Here is a 19,228-nt window from a genome sequence, read left to right as displayed (position 1 = left end):
CTTTTTTTTTTTTTTTTTTCAAATAGAGATAGGGTCTGGTTCTGTCGCCCAAGCTGGAGTGCAGTGATGCAAAGGTAGCTCACTGCGGCCTTGAACTTCTGGGCTCAAGCAGTCCTCCTGCCTCAGGCTCTATCTAGAGTAGCTGGGCTGGGACTACAGGCATATGCAGCCATGCCCAGCTAATTATTTTTATTTTTTCTAGAGATGGTATCTCACTATATTACCCAGGCAGGTCTGAAACTCCTGAGCTCAAGCGATTCTCCCACCTTAGCCTCCCAAAGTGCTGGGATTACAGGTGTGAGTTACTGTGCCTGACCTGCTTTTACATTTTTAAAGGCCTAAAAGAAATGAAGAATAGGTGACACAGACCACAGGTGGTCTGCAAAGTCTAAAATATGTAAAAGAAAAAAAAAGAAAAAAAGATGGTGATATCTGGTTTATGTCATGATAATCTTTGTACGACAGATCTACCTTAAAACTCAACCAAGAAGGTTTACCTGAAATATCAAAAGGACTTTTTCTTTCTAAAAACAACAAAAAAAAGAGGCCTTTGTCACATTATAATTTTATTTAAACCACACCCAATAGCACTGAACCAAAAGACAATATTCTGGCAGAATGACAGTGGCAGTGGTGGCGCATACATATTAGGCCTTTTACTTTCTTGCGTATCATTTGTCTCACCTAGAAAACAAGCTCCACGTAGGCAGGGATTTTAGATTACTCTGTTCATGCTTTATCCCTAGCCCTGGAACAGTGTTAATTATGTTCTGGGGACTCATGAATATTTGTCAGATGAAAAAAAGAAAGGAGATGCTGTAGCACGAGAGATTGCTTATTTATAATATATGTGCCACATTTCCAAAAATGTGTTGCCAAAAATCATTTGTAATGAAACTTACAGCTTATAGCAATTGTTTGAAAAGTGCTGCATTTGTCCAAGTGGTTTCTAACAGCTAACCTGGAAAGCAGTACCTTTGGAAGAGGAATGAATGTGCCTTTCCTGCCTGTTCACTTTTTGTAATTAGAGTTTCATTTCTTTCTATATTAAATCAAAAGTATCTTCTCTAGAAAATTATTATTTTCTCCTGTTGCCAGATTTGTGAGACTTTCTAAAATTATAGGCCTCTTAGTTTTCCTTAACCTTTAATTGAAAATGTTCACATATTCATTACTTCTGTTTAACTACTTGGAATTACTTGCTTTTCTAATTTTTTTTCATATAAATACATGTTAAATTATTTAGGATTATTTCCTGCTACTATGGCATGGTTGTGAAACATTTTATCATACCCTGACCCTCATAGGCATCTCAATTTGTATTTGTTTGGTTATCTCACATGAAAATGACATGTTAACAATTTGAAATGTGAAGAGCTGTGCTTTTATTTTCTTCCTACCCCTGTAGGGCAAAAGTTAGACTTCCAGTGTCAGTTTAGTACCAACTTGCAATTCTATAGGACTTATTCTACATAAAATTTCCATTAGAACGTTGTGTATGTTAAAATATCTGGAATTAATCATTTTAAATTGCCATAGGTTGTTTTAAGTATACCTTTATTCTTTAATTCCACCTCACTTGGAGCACTTGCTGGGGAAAATAATGCAAAGAGGAAAAAGAAAGATGTTTTCTGCCTTCTCTGACTCTGGTATGTGGGATATTTTTCACCTTTTCAAGTTCACTGAATGTACTTAAAAGTACATGAGCCCATGCCAGCGTTATTATGAGGTTCTTAAACAGTGTGGGAAAGTTAATTAGGTTTTAAATCCATTAATGCACAGCAAAAATCCCCCAATGACAAGATATAATTTAGATGTATTGATCTATTATGGGAAATACTACTTAAGGCTTCATTGTTTGGGGTGTCTACTGATATACTTGTTTTCATTGCTGTAGTAAGAATTTAATCATCATAAATACAGTGTGCTGGCAGTTGGTGAGATAAGTTGCTTTAAAAAAAAATGATGATGAAGGAATCAAGCATTGTGGATTATAATAATCAAACTCTCAAACTCTATTTCCATTTACTGTTATCAAGTTTAATAAATGTCAGACTTCCCACTGTCATCTATCAATATTTTGTTTTAAAGAAACTTCTTTACCTGATACAGTAGGAAGACATAGGATTTTCCTTTTGTTTACTAAGAAGACATATATCTGTTGACAGGCATAAATAGTGAACTTTGAGTAAATCTACAGTATAGTGAAATTTATCAATACAAGGAAATCTACATACAATTAGCCCTGTGTATCCATGGGTTCTGCACCTGTTTATTCAACAAACCACTGATCGAAAATATCTGGAAAAAAAATTGTCTATACCAAACATGTACAGACATTATTTTCTTGTCTTTATTTCCTAAACAATACAGTATAACAACTATTTACATAGTGTTTACATTGTATTAGGTATTATAAGTAATCCAGAGCTGCTTTAAAGTATACCAGAGGATGTGCTAGGTTATATTTAAATACTACAGCATTTTATGTAAGAGACTCGAGCATCTGCTGATTTTGTATCCATAGGGAGTCCTGGAACCAGCCCCCCATGGGTACTGAGGAATATCTGTATCCATATGTTATAAAATACATAATTAATGTTTAAATATATATATATATGATATTTTGGCCAAAAAGCAGGATAATCATTTTAGGCCCATAGAGTGCAGAGTTCTTCAATCATTTAAAATCAGTTCGCTGTAACGTTTCTCACTTTATCTTTTGCTTATTCTCATTAAAGCTAAGATTTTTGTTGAACTTTACTTTCTCTGGTTTGTAAAATGAAACTCAAAGTTTATTTTCTGTGGTTTACATAATAAAAGCAACACATGTATTTCAATTGCTTATTTCATGTAACTAGAGAGATCTGGGAACCCCTTCCCACCTTACTCTCTATACCTCACCGTAGTTTCACATCACTGATATCATCTCCTGCCTCCATTCAACAGATATTTCTTGAGTACCTGCTACGAACCCGGTACTCAGTAAAAATAATGATTGAGACAGGTGCCAACCCTCCTGGAGGTTACGGTGGGATGAGAGGGACAGACACATATGTGGCTAATTTCAAATAACAGTTCCTAATTTGCTCCCTTCCCATTAGGACTGGGGATAAATCTGTAATTAAAGGACAATCTTTTAGTTTTAAGAATGTTATTAATTTGACACATCTATTTAAAAGCCCAATTTTTTATTGATATATTTTTCAAGATGGGGATGATTGAAATACAGAAGGAAGAAGTCAGTATCAATAGAAACTCCCTGTTTACCCAATATTTGAGAACCAATTTTAAAGTTGCTAGTTTAAAAAATGTTTAAATTTAAGTAAGTTATTAATCCAGATGTGTTAGGCTGGGTGTTTAGAGAAGCAAATGCCAAGACAGGATTAATCATGCAAATGTTTTAGTAAGAGAGACACCTGAGGGAGAAATGGGGCAGGAGGGACATGCATTGTCAGTTAAGGTGCTTGTCTGAGCGCAGTGATGGAGAGAGGGCAAGAAAGTTGGAGGGAAGTGTCCTAGGTAGCCGGGCAAGGCCCTCAGGAGTCCTGCATTGGTAACCCTGCTGTACTGTGTCATTTGCTGGGAGCAGCATGTGGGAGCTGTGGCTTTGGCACAAATGCAGCAGATGGTTTCAGCGGCCAGCAACTGGGCCCTTCCTTGGTCGGTTAGCTCCCTGTTATTGGAGATCTGTGGTGCGTTCTCATGGCTGCCTTCCTCCCACCCCTCAATATTGTACTTCATATATTAAAAGTGCCCTAGGCTGTGCAGGCTTGAGACAGGGGCAATCTCCCTGCCGTTCGGCAGCCCTGAGTTATCAGTGCAGACTACCTGGAATCTTCATTGTTTAAGAGGGCCCTAAGCTTCCTGTGAAAAATGGCAACTGATTGTTTGGCCCTAGGATCCTAGAATTAATTCTTTAATTAATTAATTGAGTCATGAGAGGAAATAATACAAACTACCCCTCTTTCTGAGTTTCCTGGGGTTGGTAGAAACAAATCTTTACTATAGGAGAGTCTGCTTACCCCTGGGATATTGCGTGATTGATTTCAAGGAAAAAACACTACTTTCTTTTTTAAGGGTGATTTGGAGTAAGTGCATTATAGAGTTGGGTACTCAAAGTATTCTTCAAATTATTCAACTTTCCTCAGGAGAGATAACTACACAGAAAGAGAGGGCAAGAGTGTGTGAGAGTACATGAGCAAGCACTGTTTCTCTTTAGAGTTAAAGATTTATCATTAACAGAAAGCAAATTTATTCCTAGCTTTTAGGATCATTGGGGAGCACAGTAATTGGGTTGGGGGTAACAAATACTAAAAGTGTCGATGCTAATTGTTGGGACAACAATCACTCAAGGGCTGATCTCTCTCTGAGAGAGATGAAAATACTAGTTTCATTGACCCCTATGGAGAGTTGAGGAAAATAGGCTTCAAGACTTTAAGGACAAGAAAAGAGAGCATGTTTGAAAGGTTCATCCATGTGTCAGTACTTCATTTGTTTGCCAAAATATTTTATTCCATAGATGAGTGAATAAACAAAATGTGGTGTATCTATGGAATAAAATTGACAAATGTCCATTATCATTAGATTTCATAACTTCCATTTTACAAATCAGTAAACAGATCCAGAAAGTTAAGTGACTCACCCAGAAACACATATTTAACCAATGACAGAACTAAGACTGGGATAGGTTTCTGATCTCAAGTGAATTTTTATTCCTTATCATCACCATTTGTGTTTATTGGAGACCATTAACTTATTGTCATTTACAAATGTAATGCTCAAAATATGTTGATAATTCAAGTATTACTTGTTGTCCAGCCTCTAAAATAATTCAACAGTTAAGCAAGCATTATTAGATAACCTAGATCATTAGAGTCTGACATTTATTATTCTGTTTTTGCCAGACATCATGATTTTGAAGGTACTGATGCTTAAATTGGTTGGATTTCACCCAAACAGCAATTACAATTTGATTATGCAAAGCAGTAACTGTCTTCTAATTATAACTAAAGCTAGAGAAATCTATTAGCAAACCAGTTATAACAAAGAAAAAAGGAAAATTTGGCCAAAAATATTCTTAGACCTAACAGCAGTTTATTAGAATACTACAGATTGTTACTTTGCGGTTGGAAGAAAACAAACCATATGGTACTATTTGTTTTTCAGGGTTTTAAAATATAGTGATGTCATATTTATCACTTGCTAGATAAAATGAAATCATCTTCTCCTTATAGCATGCCATTCTGGGAATCATATAGTTTAAAAGAACTTCAGAAACACATTGACCTTTGAGTTCAAAGTTAGGAAATGATCTGAGCTACAAGCAAAATCCTATAAATACGGTGGGAAACTGTGAACTAATTTGGCTCCCATTTTCAATGGTAGTGTCTCCTTTCTTTTATGTACTTTAGACAGTTTATTGAAAAGTCTCCTATGTCAAATTTGTAATTAAGTGAGATAAGACAAAAATGGTATCTTTTATTTTTGAATCTCTAGAAGCCTAGCAGTTCCTGGAACAAATGTTTAATGTTTAAATGTGTTAAAAACTTTTCAGGTCACAAACTCTGTAACCAGTATGAGACTACTTTTGAAAAAAAGAAAAAAGATCACTTTAACATTTTAAAATATTTCTTTTTAAAAAATAGAGCATTGAAATTTTAGAACGTTTCTTTTTAAAAAAGTATATTTTGAGGGAAGTATAAATGTACTCAGTCACGTTAGAGAAATACTGGTACTGTATAATTGGTGGGCTCCCCTTAAGAACTGAAACAGTCCATGGCCGGGCATGGTGGCTCACTCCTGTAATCCCAGGCACTTTGGGAGGCCAAGGCTGGCGGATCACTAGGTCAGGTGATCAAGACCATCCTGGCTAACATGGTGAAACCCGATCTCTACTAAAAATACAAAAAATTAGCCGGGCGTGGTTGCAGGCTTCTATAGTCCCAGCTACTCAGGATGCTGAGGCAGGAGAATGGCATGAACCCGGGAGGCGGAGCTTGCAGTGAGCTGAGATTGCACCCCTGCACTTCAGCCTGAGCAACAGAGCTAGACTCTGTCTCAAAAAAAAAAAAAAAAAAAAAAAAAACAAAAACAACAACAACAACTGAGGCAATCCCCATAAAGTAGCTGTAAAGAGCGTCTTTTCCAAGAAACCTTTATCCATTCCCATCCCTTCCCATCATTTAAGTAATTCAAGGCAGCAAATAACTGTTGTCTCTGGTTTCTTTCTACAGTCTATTTGCTACACATTTGCCAAAATGATCTTTCTAAAACTCAAGTATAATCATAGGGATAGGGGGATGCAGACAGGGAAATGGTAGGAACCAATATAATTGACATTATGACTTAATGCAACACATTGTGCCATCAGTACACAATCAAGCCCTATCTTGCTGAGAATTTAGATTCTCACATCAACACACAAATCAAGTACAGACAAAATTGTTCTTTACAATGTCTTCTGTTACCTGTAAGAACAGAACTCAGTTTGAAAGACTTGGGATCTGAAACCACTTGAAAAAGAAGCAATTCTGTCTTCTTACTCTGGGGCAAAATTTCATTGAATGGAATAGTAGGTTTTTGTTTGTTGTTTTTAAAAATAGCCCTCTCTTCCTGCCAAGTGCCTGTAGATGAATTTCTTTAATCTAAATGCACATATGCTGCCACTTCACTCTCTTAATGTTCTATAAAAATGTGAAAGAAGGTAGTAAGGTAAGACAAGAACTTTTCTAAACCAGCAATTCTCTTTCTTGTACTAACACTAATAACATTGATGTTATCTCAGTGTTCTTAATTATAGCTTAGTCAAGCTTGTTTTATAACACAAATTTGGCCCATGTAGTATATGTGTGTGTGTGTGTGTGTGTTGTTGTTGTTGTTGTTTTTTTGCCACTATTATTTATATCAACCAAAAAATTAGAGAAGTAATATTTCAGACTAGAACAGGAAAAAACATCTGAATACAATTCAAAAATAGTCATAATTTTTTTAAGTGGGTTTATAAATAGCAGTAATTCCTCAAAATGACATGCATAATTGGCACATCAAGTATTTTGTCTACAGGCAATTCTGTGCATTTTAGGTCAAATATGTGGTCCCTTTAAGAGAGTCCTTGAGTTCTCATTTCTCCGGGGACCCTTCTATGGCACTGGTCCACTTTGTACGTAAAATGGTGAAAGCTGACTTCAATGTGCCGTCACCACTCTGCTGGGAAAAACAGACAAAGATGGCCCAGAGAAAACCACAGACTCCAGCTGTTCACCATTGAACAGGAACAAGGCTGAAGTTGGTCAGCGGTACAAAGGGCCAGTACACCAGTCCGCTCAGATAGGTATTCCAGAATTTCTGTTTCAGGTCCAAAAATATGTCATCCTTTTCCTGGAGAATGCTCATACCGGTGTAGAAGGCCTAGATCGCGATGGGCGCACCGACCACCTGGTCGCAGAGCAACTTGGCCAGCACCGCGCGTGGCGCGCTGCCCGGGAGCGCGCGCTCCAGCAGGCCCAGCCACACGTAGTTGAAGTTGGCGTGGAAGGTCACCACCAACGTGGCCACACGCCGCGTCTGGCGCCAGTCGGCCTCGCCGCCCTGCAGTCGCTGCTGCAGCGCGTCCCCGGCCGAGAAGAGCGAGGCGTAGAGCAGCACGTTGGTGGGCCATGGGTGGCGCCGGGCCGCGCGCGACAACGCCGGCCACCAGCCCGCCATGTCCGCGCTGTGGGCGCCTGCGATCAGGAGCCGGCGTGGTAGGCAGCTTCCTGCACCGCGTCCGAGCCTCCTGGGCCTCCAGCAGCCCCTGAACCGGCGCCGCCCGTACCTGCACCTGCCTCCTCCAGACGCTCCGGAGCGGTGTGTGTGTGTGTGTTTTAAAGAGAATGTTACACTCTTCTTCTTTTGGTTGGTGTTAAAAATGACATTCAAAATTCATAATTTTCTGTGTACTATAAGCTCTTTATTATAAGCACACATTAGTGTTAGATTATAATGTGTCACCTGTTTAGAATGGCATTGTGAATTTAGAATTCCGATTATCAATATGAATTTTTAAAATAATTTATGTCACTTTGCCATTAATGAAGGATATGCTCTCTGGATCAACAAAGCTTGGGCATTTGCAAGTATCACTTCCAAAGAGTCCTTAGATAATTCGTAAATGTCCTTCTGTGTAAATCATCGTTGGCAGCAAAATGGAAAAAAGTTAAAACTGAAACTTCAGGTGGACCAGTAGCACTGTCATACGAGGTGGACCATTGGCTTTGTTGCACAGATTGGATATATGAGAATGTTCCAAAGTGTTTAGGAGTACCATTATACCACTTTTGTGATGCCCATGCCATAGGTTGCCTCTGCAGAATAGGTTTACATTTAGATGTGATGCAACATATTTTTTTCCTCCTTATATCTGCTCAAAATGTAAATAATCAAGAAATAGAAATAATGAGATTCTTCCTCCTACTCTTACCTCCCCTTGTCAGTATGGATTCTGTACTCTGCTTTTATTATATAGAAAGGCAAGTAATAAACAAGTTACTGGTCGTTTGTTTATCTAAAAAGAACGTTCAAGCAGCACTGTCTAATAGAAATTTAATGTGAACTATATCTATAATATAAAAAAATTTGTAATAGCTACTTTGAAAATAGGAAAAAAAGATAGTGATTGTGGTATTTTGAGCTCCATAGAGACAGTACCAGGGCAAATGAGAGCCAGGTGGGCACTGGGTGACTCTTGCCTTGCTGAGGAAAAATAACTTAACATGAGCAAAGGAGATCCTAAGAAGCCTAGAGGCAAAATCCTAAGAAGCCAAGAGGCAAAAAGTCATCATATGCATTCTTTGTGCAAACTTGTTGGGAGGAGAACAGGAAGTAGCACCCAGAGGCTTCCATCAACTTCTCAGAGTTTTCTAAGAATTTCTCAGAGACACGTACCCAAGAAACCTCTTTTGACCTTTCTTCTGTTCTGTTCTGAGTTTCACCCTAAAATCAAAGGAGAACATCCTGGCCTATCCGTTGATGATGTTGAGAAGAAACTGGGAGAGATGTGGTAAGACACTGCTGCATATGACAAACAGCCTTAAGAAAAGACGACTGCGAAGCTGCCGGAAAAATACCGAAAGAATATTGCTGCATTTTGAACTGAAAGGAAAGCCTGATACTTTCAAAAAAGGGAGTCAGCAAGACCAAAAAAAAAAAAAAAAAAAAAAGGAAAGTAAAGAAAGAGGAGGAAGATAAAGAGGAGGAGGAAGATGAAGAAGACAATGATGAGGCAATTGGTTCTATTGCAGTTTTTTTTTTCCTTGTCTATAAAGCAGCAGTCCCCGGCCTTTTTGGCACCAGGGACCAGTTTCATGGCAGACAGTTTTTCCATGGTGGTGGGGTATAGTTTCGGGATGATTCAAGTGCATTACATTTATCATTAGATTATTATAAGGAGTGTGCAAACTAGATCCCTCACATGCGCAGTTCACAATAGGGTTGACGTGCCTGTGAGAATCTAATGCTACCACTGATCTGACAGGAGGCGGAGCTCAGGTGGTGATGCTTACTTGCCCGCTGCAGCTCACCTTCTGCTTTGCAGCCCAGTTCCTAACAGGCCATAGACTCTTGGGTTGGGGGTGACTGAGGACCCCTGCTATAGAGCTTTAACCCCCTTGCACACAACTCACTCCTTTTAAAGAAGAAAATTGAAATATAAGGCTGTGTAAGATTTGTTTTTAAACTGTACAGTGCCTTTTTTTGTACAGTTAACACACTACCACATATGTCTTTAGATAGCCCTGTCCTGGTGATATTTTCGATAGGCGCTGTACCGTGCCTGGTACAGTATGGGGGTTGTAAATTGGCGTGGAAATTTAAAACAGGTTCTTTTTGGTGCACAATACAAATGAGTTATATATGGGGATGGTAGTTATTTCATCTTCAGTTATCTCTGATGCAGTTTATATGAAATAGTTGTTCTGTTAACTGAATACCACTCTAGTCGCAAAAAAAAAAAAAGGTATAGCTGTTTTGTTGACATTCTGAATGCTTCTAAGTAAATACAATTTTTATTAAAAAATAGGAAAAAGAAACAGGCAAAAATAATTTTAATAACTCATTATTTAACCCAGTATATCTTAAATATCATTATTTGAACATGTATCAATATAAGAAGTCATTAATAAGACACCTTCTTTTTTTTCTTTTTTTGCATGTGAAATCTTAGAAATCTGCTGTATATTTTATAGCACATCTCAGTTTGGACTAGGCACATTTCAAGTGATCTATAGCCACACGTGGCTAGTGATGACTGTATTGAACAGTGCAGCTTTAGAATAAAGCATAAGTTAATTTTGCATTTCAGTCCAACATCTCATTTATTCCAAAGGCAGTGTGCTCTCTCTCTTTTCCTACTCTAACACACAGGAAGAAAATGCCTCACTCACACTGCTAGGGGTGGAACATAGCTTTCTATGGCAGTGTTTCTTGAGGTTTGGGGTGGCGGGGAAGAGCATCCACGGTAAGGAGGGAAGCGTTTCATCAACTGTGGGCCAGGCAGTGTTTAGCTGGACTAGTTGGAACTAAACAGATTTAGTTAGAAATCTGCAGCATGATTCCTGTATGTCCCGTAAAGGGAAATGACTCCTAGTTGTGCATAACTGATGTTTAGTACAATTATAGTTATTGTGAATATGTTTAAATTCCATCTAAATCAAAGGAAGGTTAAATGGGTATTATCACAGTTCTGGTTCTTTAAAAACATAAAAGCAGGCTTCATTTCCAGAGTTTGAGAGAGCCTCATTAGTTATTACCAGATACTCTTGACATGCCCCACGGTAGCTACCATTACAGCAGTTTCAAACATACCAAGTAAACATACTGTAGGTTTGGACCACAGTTATCACACTGAATGCATTTACTCATGCTTTTTTTGTGTTGTAAAAATATGGCTCATTAATACATACTGCTTGTAAACTAGGAAATGCAACAAATGTGTCAAATATATATTTTAAATACTTCTAAGTACAAAGGATTTATTTTGTTACTGGCTTAAACTGTTACTGATTCTTCTTTTAAATATTAGCCTTTTTCCTCTCTCCTATAAATAGAGCTCTGGGTGGATACATGATAAAGGATAAAGCTGGAGAGTTAGGCTTAACTTGGAATACTTTTAGAATTTGATTTGTATCTGTTAGGTGATGGAGAGCTGTTCAGGTGATACCATAAGATTGGCATTTCAAAAATGTCATCTGGTACCCTATGGGAATGAGGAGCCAGGGAGTGTATACAAGTGTTGACACTGAAAGCAGAAAGAATAATTAAGAGGCAGATGTAGAAATCTGAGAGAAGTAATTGTGAAACCTTTGGCCAGTACAAAAGCAACAAAGAAGGCTATGTTCAAGAGGCCATGGTGAGGATAAAGCCAGTAGGGAGCTTAGTAAGGATGAAGAGGGTACTCAGGATGGTGTCAGAAATGCTGGCTTGGGCAGCTGGATGGAGAAAATGGTTGGTGGTGCCAATATAAAAATAATAATTCAGGAGTAATACAAAAGAAAGTAGATATGAGTGGAGGGAAATCAGAAGTTTGTTCTAAGACATCTTGAATTTAAGATCCCTTTAACAAAGACCTGCATACTTTGAGCAAAAATCAAATAAACAATAAGTATATATATAAAGAATGGTATGTGGACCAACGTAGTCAAACCATAGTCATGTTGTAAATAAATGTACTAGAAGTGCTTGCTATTTTATTGCATTTTGTTTTAATATGTATAACTACCTCTCTACATCTTGATTTTCATACATTGGCATTTCTCAAGGCAAGCTTTGCTTGTACAGCTTAATTTCTAAATTATGAAAAGATTTTTTTGCTCTCTCCTGCTAAGGGTTTGTTTTAGCTGGATTTGGCAAACACTTCTTCAAGGAAGCTCATGAACTCTGCTTTCTTAACCACAAAAATAGTATTCATCTCATAATAGATTGCCTAATGTTGCTGCCCTTTTCTAAGAATAACATCTTATAAGGTCATCTGCTATTTTTGCATCCAATTTGCTATCACATTTTTTTTTAAGTGAAATGTGGCTTTTGTCTACAGGATATGAGGGTTTTGTTTTGTTTTGTTTTGTTTTTGAAATGAAGTTTCACTCATTTTTGTCGCCAGGCTAGAGTGCAGTGGCACGATCTCAGCTTACTTCAACCTCCACTTCCCAGGTTCAAGCGATTCTCCTACCTCACCCTCCCAAGTAGCTGGGACTGCAGGTGTATGCCACCACGCCTGGCTAACTTCTGTGTTTTTAATAGAGACAGGGTTTCACCATGTTGGCCAAGCTGGTCTAGAACTCCTGACCTCAAGTGATCTGCCCACCTTAGCTTCCCAAAGTGCTGGGATTACAGATGTGAGCCAGTACACCCAGCTGGATGCGAGATTTTATCAAATCTTTGTAGAAACATGTATTTTTGTTCTTTGGGATTGATTATTCCAGGATAACCCTAATCTTTAATGACACTTGGATGTGATCAGACTTTACCAGATTCATCAAAGGCTACTGAATAAAACAACCTATCTTGAACACTGGTAATTGTGAACTGTTTTTGGAGGAACTGTTCTTTCTAACCACAGTTGATAAATACATTAACTAGTGGTTTTCAAAATATCACCTCAATTCTTTGCACATGCAATGTAATTTTGCAAATACTAAGCAGGTAGCTAGCGTTAATGATTGTATCAAATGATCGCATTGAAAGTGCCAGACAGCTGCACCACATTTGTAAGGAGGGACCATGGGGAGGATAGCATTTAGCCTCTGTTGTGCTTCTTAACAATAATAGAATGCATCACCTCCCATTAAAGCTATATTTAAGAATTGTGTTCTCCGCATGTTTATTTTTCAGGACTAACAAGTTTCTCTTTTGACTCATTCCTAACAAACGGTGTAGTCATATTTTCCACATATCCACAAATAATGTTAAAACTTGAAAATTAACATGTGGAGTTGATGTTGCTACAAACCTAAAGAGATGCAGTTTGTGATTCACCACCAATGTGTTAAGCCTCAAATTCATCTTCACATTCAATTAATTAACTGTCCCTTTCTTTGTAGGCAATTTAAACAAAGTATAATAAGATCTACAACTGAAAAAACAATCTACCTTCAGTTGCAGGTAATTTTGGGAGGAATATAATTTCAGAGAACAAGAGAGTTCTTGGAAAGTGTGTTTCCACATTGGAGATAAAATAGTTTAGTAAATTAAACTGGTAGTTAGGAGGGAGGAATTGTGGAGTTCTGCTGCTCCTTGATCTTAAGGAGGTCTTTTGACTTATCCCACATGTGGACAGGCCAGACACCTCATGTACCTCTGCCACACAGGAACTAGCCTTGCAGCCAAAGAGTTTCCTTTCTCCCCACACTGTTTGTCCAAAGCTGGTGGAATAACCTGTTTCTCCTTTAGATTAGATAAGATCAGGCTGAATAGAGAAAACCAAGAATGTTTGGGATTTCACTGCCTCCTTCAAAACTAGAAAGATGCTTAACAATCTGCTAAGATTAAAACAAGGTAAAAGCCCATTTTGTGGTTTTGAAAATATTTAACCTATGTTTAACAAGTGTTAGTTTATGATATTACTTATTAAATTGTTAATACTTTTGTAACTGCAGTAACAGATGTAAAAAGACAGGTCATTTTCTCTCAATGGATCAGATAATAGTGTACTACGTATACATATAAAAATATGAATATAAATATACATATTTACGTTTTTATACTTTTTTTAATGCAAACAAAAGAAATAGATTAAGCAGAGCTGACACTTTCTTAAGCTAAACGAGTGCATATATTGAACACTTTTTTTCCTGTAAATATTGGTTCACTATTAACTTTTTTTTTTTTGGTCAATTAGAAATGTTTATTGGATACCCACTTAGAAGTAACAGTTGTGGTATGCTGTCCCAAGGCCTATGCTCTAGAGAATTCAGTAAGCTTTTTTTCTCATTATTTTAAAAAAACACCTTTTCACTGGGTAAGAATCTGATGAAATGGCTTCTTAGCCATTAGCATTGGCTGAGGACTTTCTGCCTAATTCATCACACAATGGCAGACTCTACTCAGCAGTGACATGTAGCAGCCGCTGGACCCTCCTGGATGTGTCACCTAGAAGAAGGGTTATCTCCTACCCTCTGGGCAAGCAAGAGACCAGTAAGGAACAGGCTTCCATAGCTTGTCATTGATGTGCATGATGTTTCAGGGCTCGGAATTGTCTATATTGAGTCATTCCTTCTATTGCCATCCTTGTAAATAAAGGAAGACGTTATTACAATGGAATTATAGTGCTCGTATTCCCTATGGAATCATACCCAGCTGAGCTGACAGTCTAATGTCGGCTTCCTTTGATCTCAAAAATGAAACCACACTAGTTTGCAAGGTTGCTCCTGCATATGTAGCAAAACTGTAGAGTATCTGCTTTGGTCATTTTAGCAGTGTGTGGGAAAACCATGCAAAAATGAAAAGTAATTTCTTTGTGTGTACATGGTATCAGCTGGAGGACGTATGGCCCTGTATTGCAGTTGTCACAGTTAGAAGTGACCCAGTGGCTGAGGCCTTTGTCATGAGGATGCTGCTGTCTTTTTCTTTGCCAGTGCTAGTCAGAATCAGGCAGAATTCCCTGCATTTGCAAGGCTGTGTCTGTGGCATGGGACAGCTCCCACTCTTGGTTGTAGGATTTTGTCTCCATGTTATTGAAGCTCCATTTGGTCCTATTTAGCTTCAGAGGAGTGAGCCTTCATGGAAAAAAAGAACCTTCTTCCAAGAATAGAAATTAAATAAAAACTGAGTTCTTCTGAGCCTGTAGCAGAAACTCTGATGTTCAAGTATGTTTGTCGCTTCTTCATTTCCCAGACTCTGAGTAATTTAATTACATTAATTCCGATTGTCCACACAAAGAAAAAAACACAAACCTTTTCATCTTCTGCCTACCTAGGCTAGAAATGAAATGGGATATTTAGTCCAGATAATAGCTGTAAAACATACCAGGCATCCCATTGTATATGTTGTGAGCAGTGTTGACTGTGATGGTCATTATGTGATGCCAAGATCAGGTTTTAGATCTCACGGAGCAAAAAGAAGTTTGAGCATCTTGAACATCATCTACTCCATCCTCCTTATTTGAAAGATGGGAAAATGGGTTTTTTAAAAAAGTTAAGACTTTGGGTTTGAATAATGGACTTAATACATTTTCAAAGCTGATTTTTCAAACTTTACCACATTTTCATTTGTGAAGCAGCACTTAAAATTCATCATGCACGACTTTCTGTGCTGATGTGCTAATAGTCTTCCTTCTTGTTTGAGAAGAGATGCTACTTTCTGCTCCATCCTATGAAACACACCACCTGCTTCACCAAGCTGGAATGTGGTATTTTTCCACTGAGGAGTATGCTTGTTTTTGCAGGCAGAACACAGCAGTGCTGTTTGAAGACACTGATGATGGCAAAGGATCAAAGGTGGGAGGCGATGGCAGGTGGCAGCTTAGGGAGAGATCAATGCAACCAGTGTGGTGCATTGCTGTCTGCAGACGTACGGGAGCCGAGTGAGAATCCTAGGGTGAGAGAGGACAACTAAAAATCAAAGTCAGGCATATTTTCATGTAAATATGACCATGCTAGGAAATAACAGGGCATTTTTGCTATAATCAGAATTATGATCAATCTTGGAAAATGTGATGCTTAATTTGGTGGGTAGAACACCAAACCATTTTTCTTTGTTTCTTATTCCTGTGCCTTTTGGACACCAAAAACAAATAAATAAATTTTGTTAAAATTCATGAGAAAGAAAAAAAGTAAAAATCCTACAGTGAAAAAAAGATATCTAGTTTTGTATGTTTGTTCCTTGACTTTCAGGGACTTTCTACATTTCTCTTAGGTGAGTGAAATTACTCCTAAGTAATGTTTCCTGTTATCTAAGAAAAGATGTTAACTCAAGGCTGGGTCCCCCATAATTGCAGAATTGATAAGGTAGTTGATGGCTATGGTGACTTGTCACCAAAGTCCCTGGAATTGAGTAGGTATGGATTCCAGGTTGTGTGCTTGGGAATATGATGCAGTATCTTACTAAAAAAAACAGCAATTTTCTTGCTCCAGTTTGTTCTCTGTGTTCCCCAGAGCTACAGCATCACAAGCTAGAAGTGCTAGGGAAAAGCAGGGGATGACTACTTAAAAGACAATAATAATTCTGTTAAGTGATAAGATGGGTCCCCAAGCTTGAAACTTGCACAGCAGTCAACTAATTGGCCTGTTGATGAAAGGTAAGGATTTATGTACCTAGTCCTTGCCTACTTCAGGGGTAAGATATTTAATTTTTACAGTTTGATAAGGATATTTATAGTTACATTTGAGTAGCATTCTAAAAGGAAGGGTAATAAACCCTAGTAGTCACTACCATGTTGACTGCAATGGTGATTAGAAATAAGGAATTAATAGAAAAATCAAGTAATATACTGCAGGTCCCTCACTCTGCCAGTCCATGATGAAATTTTCAGCCAGATGAACAGCTTTGCATTTTTGGTGTTAAAATGGCTTTTTTTTTTCTTCAACTTTTATTTTAAGTTCAGGGGTACATGTGCAGGATGTACAGGTTTGTTACAGAGGTAAATGTGTGCCATGGTGGTTTGCTGTGCAGATCATCCATCACCTAGATATTAAACCTGGTATCCATTAACTGTTCTTCCTGATGCTCTTCCTCCTCCCACCTCCCACTCCGACAGGCCCCAATGTGTGTTTTTCCCCACCATGTGTCCATGTGTTCTCATCCTTCAGCTCCCACTTATAAGTGAGAACATGATGTGGTGTTCGGTTTTCTGTTCCTGCATTAGTTTGCTGAGGATAATGGCTTCCATCTCCATCCATGTCCCTGCAAAGGACATAATCTCATTCATTTTCATGGCTGCATAGTATTCCATGGTGTATATTTATCACATTTTCTTTATTCAGTCTATAATTGACAGGCATTTAGGTTGATTTCATGTCTTTGCTATTGTGAATAGTGCTGCAATGAACATATGCATGCATGTGTCTTTATAATAGAATAATTTATATTCCCTTGAGTATATAGCCAGTAAAGGGATTGCTGGGTTAAATGGTATTTCTGCTTCTAAATGGTATTTCTGCTTCTTGATGGAAAAATAGTATTTCCATCAAGGAATTGCCATACTGTCTTCCACAATGGTTTAACTAATTTACACTCCCAACAGTGTAAAAGCATTCTTTTTTCTCTGCAACCTCACCAACATCTATTGTTCTTTAACTTTTTAATGGCCATTCTGAATGGTGTGAGATGGTACCTCATTATGAATTTGATTTGCATTTCTCTAATGATCAGTGACGTTGAGTTTTTTTTCATATGTTGGTTGGCCACATGGATGTCTTCTTTTGAGAGGTATCTTTTGACATTCTTTGCCCGCTTTTTAATGTCTTTTTGTTTCTTCTAAATTTGCTTGAGTTCCTTGTAACCTAGATATTAGGCCTTTGTCAGATAGATAGATTGCAAAAATTTTTCTCCTATTCTGTAGGTTGTGTGTTCACTCTGATGATAGTTTCTTTTGCTGTACAGAAGCTCTTTAGTTTAATTAGATCCCATTTGTCAATTTTTGCTTGTGTTCCAATTGCTTTTGGTGTTTTCACCATGAAATCTCTGCCCGTACCTGTGTCCTGAATTGTATTTCCTAGATTTTCTTCTAGGGATTTTATAATTTTGGCTTTACATTTAAGTCTTTAATCCATCTTGAGTTAATTTTTGTATATGGTATAAGGAAGGGGTCCAGTTTTAATATTCTGCATATGGCTAGCCAGTTCTCCTAGCACCATTTATTAAATAGGGAATTCTTTCCCCATTGCTTGTTTTTGTCAGGTATGTTAAAGATCAGATGGTTGTAGGTTTGCAGTCTTATTTCTGAGTTCTCTATTCTGTTCCACTGGTCTATGTGTCTGTTCTTGTACCAGTACCGTGCTGTTTTGGTTACTGTAGCCTTGAGGTATAGTTTGAAGATGCGTAGTGTGATGCCTCCAGCTTTGTTCATTTTACTTAGGACTGTCTTGGCTATTTGGGCTTTTCGCAGTCCATATGAAATTTAAAATAGTTTTTTCTAATTCTATGAAGAATGTCAATGGTAGTTTAAAGGGAATAGGATTGAATGTAGAGATTACTTTGGGCAATATGGCCATTTTAATGATACAGATTCTTCCTATCATGAGCATGGAATGTTTTTCCATTTGTTTGTGTCCTCTGATTTCTTTGAGCAGTAGTTTGTATTTCTTCTTGAAGAGTTCTCACTTCCCTTGTTACCTGTATTCCTAGGTATTTTATTCTTTTTGTAGCAATTGTGAATGAGAGTTCATTCATAATTTGGCTCTCTGCTTACCTGTTGTTGCTCTATAGGAATGCTAGTGATTTTTGCACATTGATTTTTTTTATCTTGAGACTTTGCTGAAGTTGCTTATTGGCTTGAGAAGCTTTTGGGCTGAGACGATGGGATTTTCTAGATATAGGATCTTGTCATCTGCAAACAAAGATAATTTGACTTCCTCTCTTCCTATTTGAATACCTTTATTCCATTCTTTTGTCTGATTGCCCTGGCCATAACTTCCAATACTGTGTTGAACAGGAGTAGTGAGAGACGCCTTACTTGTCTTGTGTTGGTTTTCAAGGGGAATGCTTCCAGCTTTTGCCCATTCAGTATGATATTGGCTGTGGATTTGTCATTTATGGCTCTTATTATTTTGAGGTATGTTCCTTCAATATCTAGTTTATTGAGAGTTTTTAACATGAAGGGATCTTGAATTTTATCCAAGGCCTTTTCTGCGTCTATTGAGATAATTGTGTGGTGTTTGTCTTTAGTTTTGTTTATGTGATGAATCACATTTATCGGTTTGTGTATGCTGAACCGACCTTGCATCCTGCAGATGAAGCCAACTTGATTGTGGTGGATAAGCTTTTTGATGTGCTGCTGGGTTGCATTTGTCAGTATTTAATTGAGGATCTTTGCATCGATGTTCATCTAGAATATTGGCTTGAAGTTTTTTTTGTTTTTGTTGTGTCTCTTGCCAGGTTTTGATATCAGGATGATGCTGGCCTCATAGAATGAGTTAGGGAGGAGTCCCTCCTTTTCAGTTTTTTGGAATAGTTTCAGTAGAAATAGTACCAGCTCTTCTTTGTACCTCTGGTAGAGTTTAACTGTGAATCCTGGTCCTAGGCCTTTTTTTTTTTT

At 37.8% G+C, this 19,228-nt stretch overlaps 2 protein-coding genes across 2 annotated transcripts in view; one reads left to right on the top strand and one right to left on the bottom strand.

The window, feature by feature from the left end:
• ZNF704 (zinc finger protein 704) overlaps positions 1–19,228 on the top strand; it is a 267,179-nt gene that overhangs the window by 75,644 nt on the left and 172,307 nt on the right. The window lies entirely within an intron of this gene.
• On the bottom strand, positions 7,199–7,842 carry LOC105546004 (mpv17-like protein). Its single transcript, XM_011989090.1, is given in 2 exon segments — positions 7,199–7,347; positions 7,398–7,842. Coding segments are annotated over 2 exon segments (459 nt in total). The 5' UTR covers positions 7,708–7,842.

Source organism: Mandrillus leucophaeus, unplaced genomic scaffold (genome assembly GCF_000951045.1).
Source record: "Mandrillus leucophaeus isolate KB7577 unplaced genomic scaffold, Mleu.le_1.0 Scaffold346, whole genome shotgun sequence".
In the NCBI taxonomy this organism is placed as follows: domain Eukaryota; kingdom Metazoa; phylum Chordata; class Mammalia; order Primates; family Cercopithecidae; genus Mandrillus; species Mandrillus leucophaeus.
This window is presented reverse-complemented; position numbering and strand designations above follow the sequence as displayed.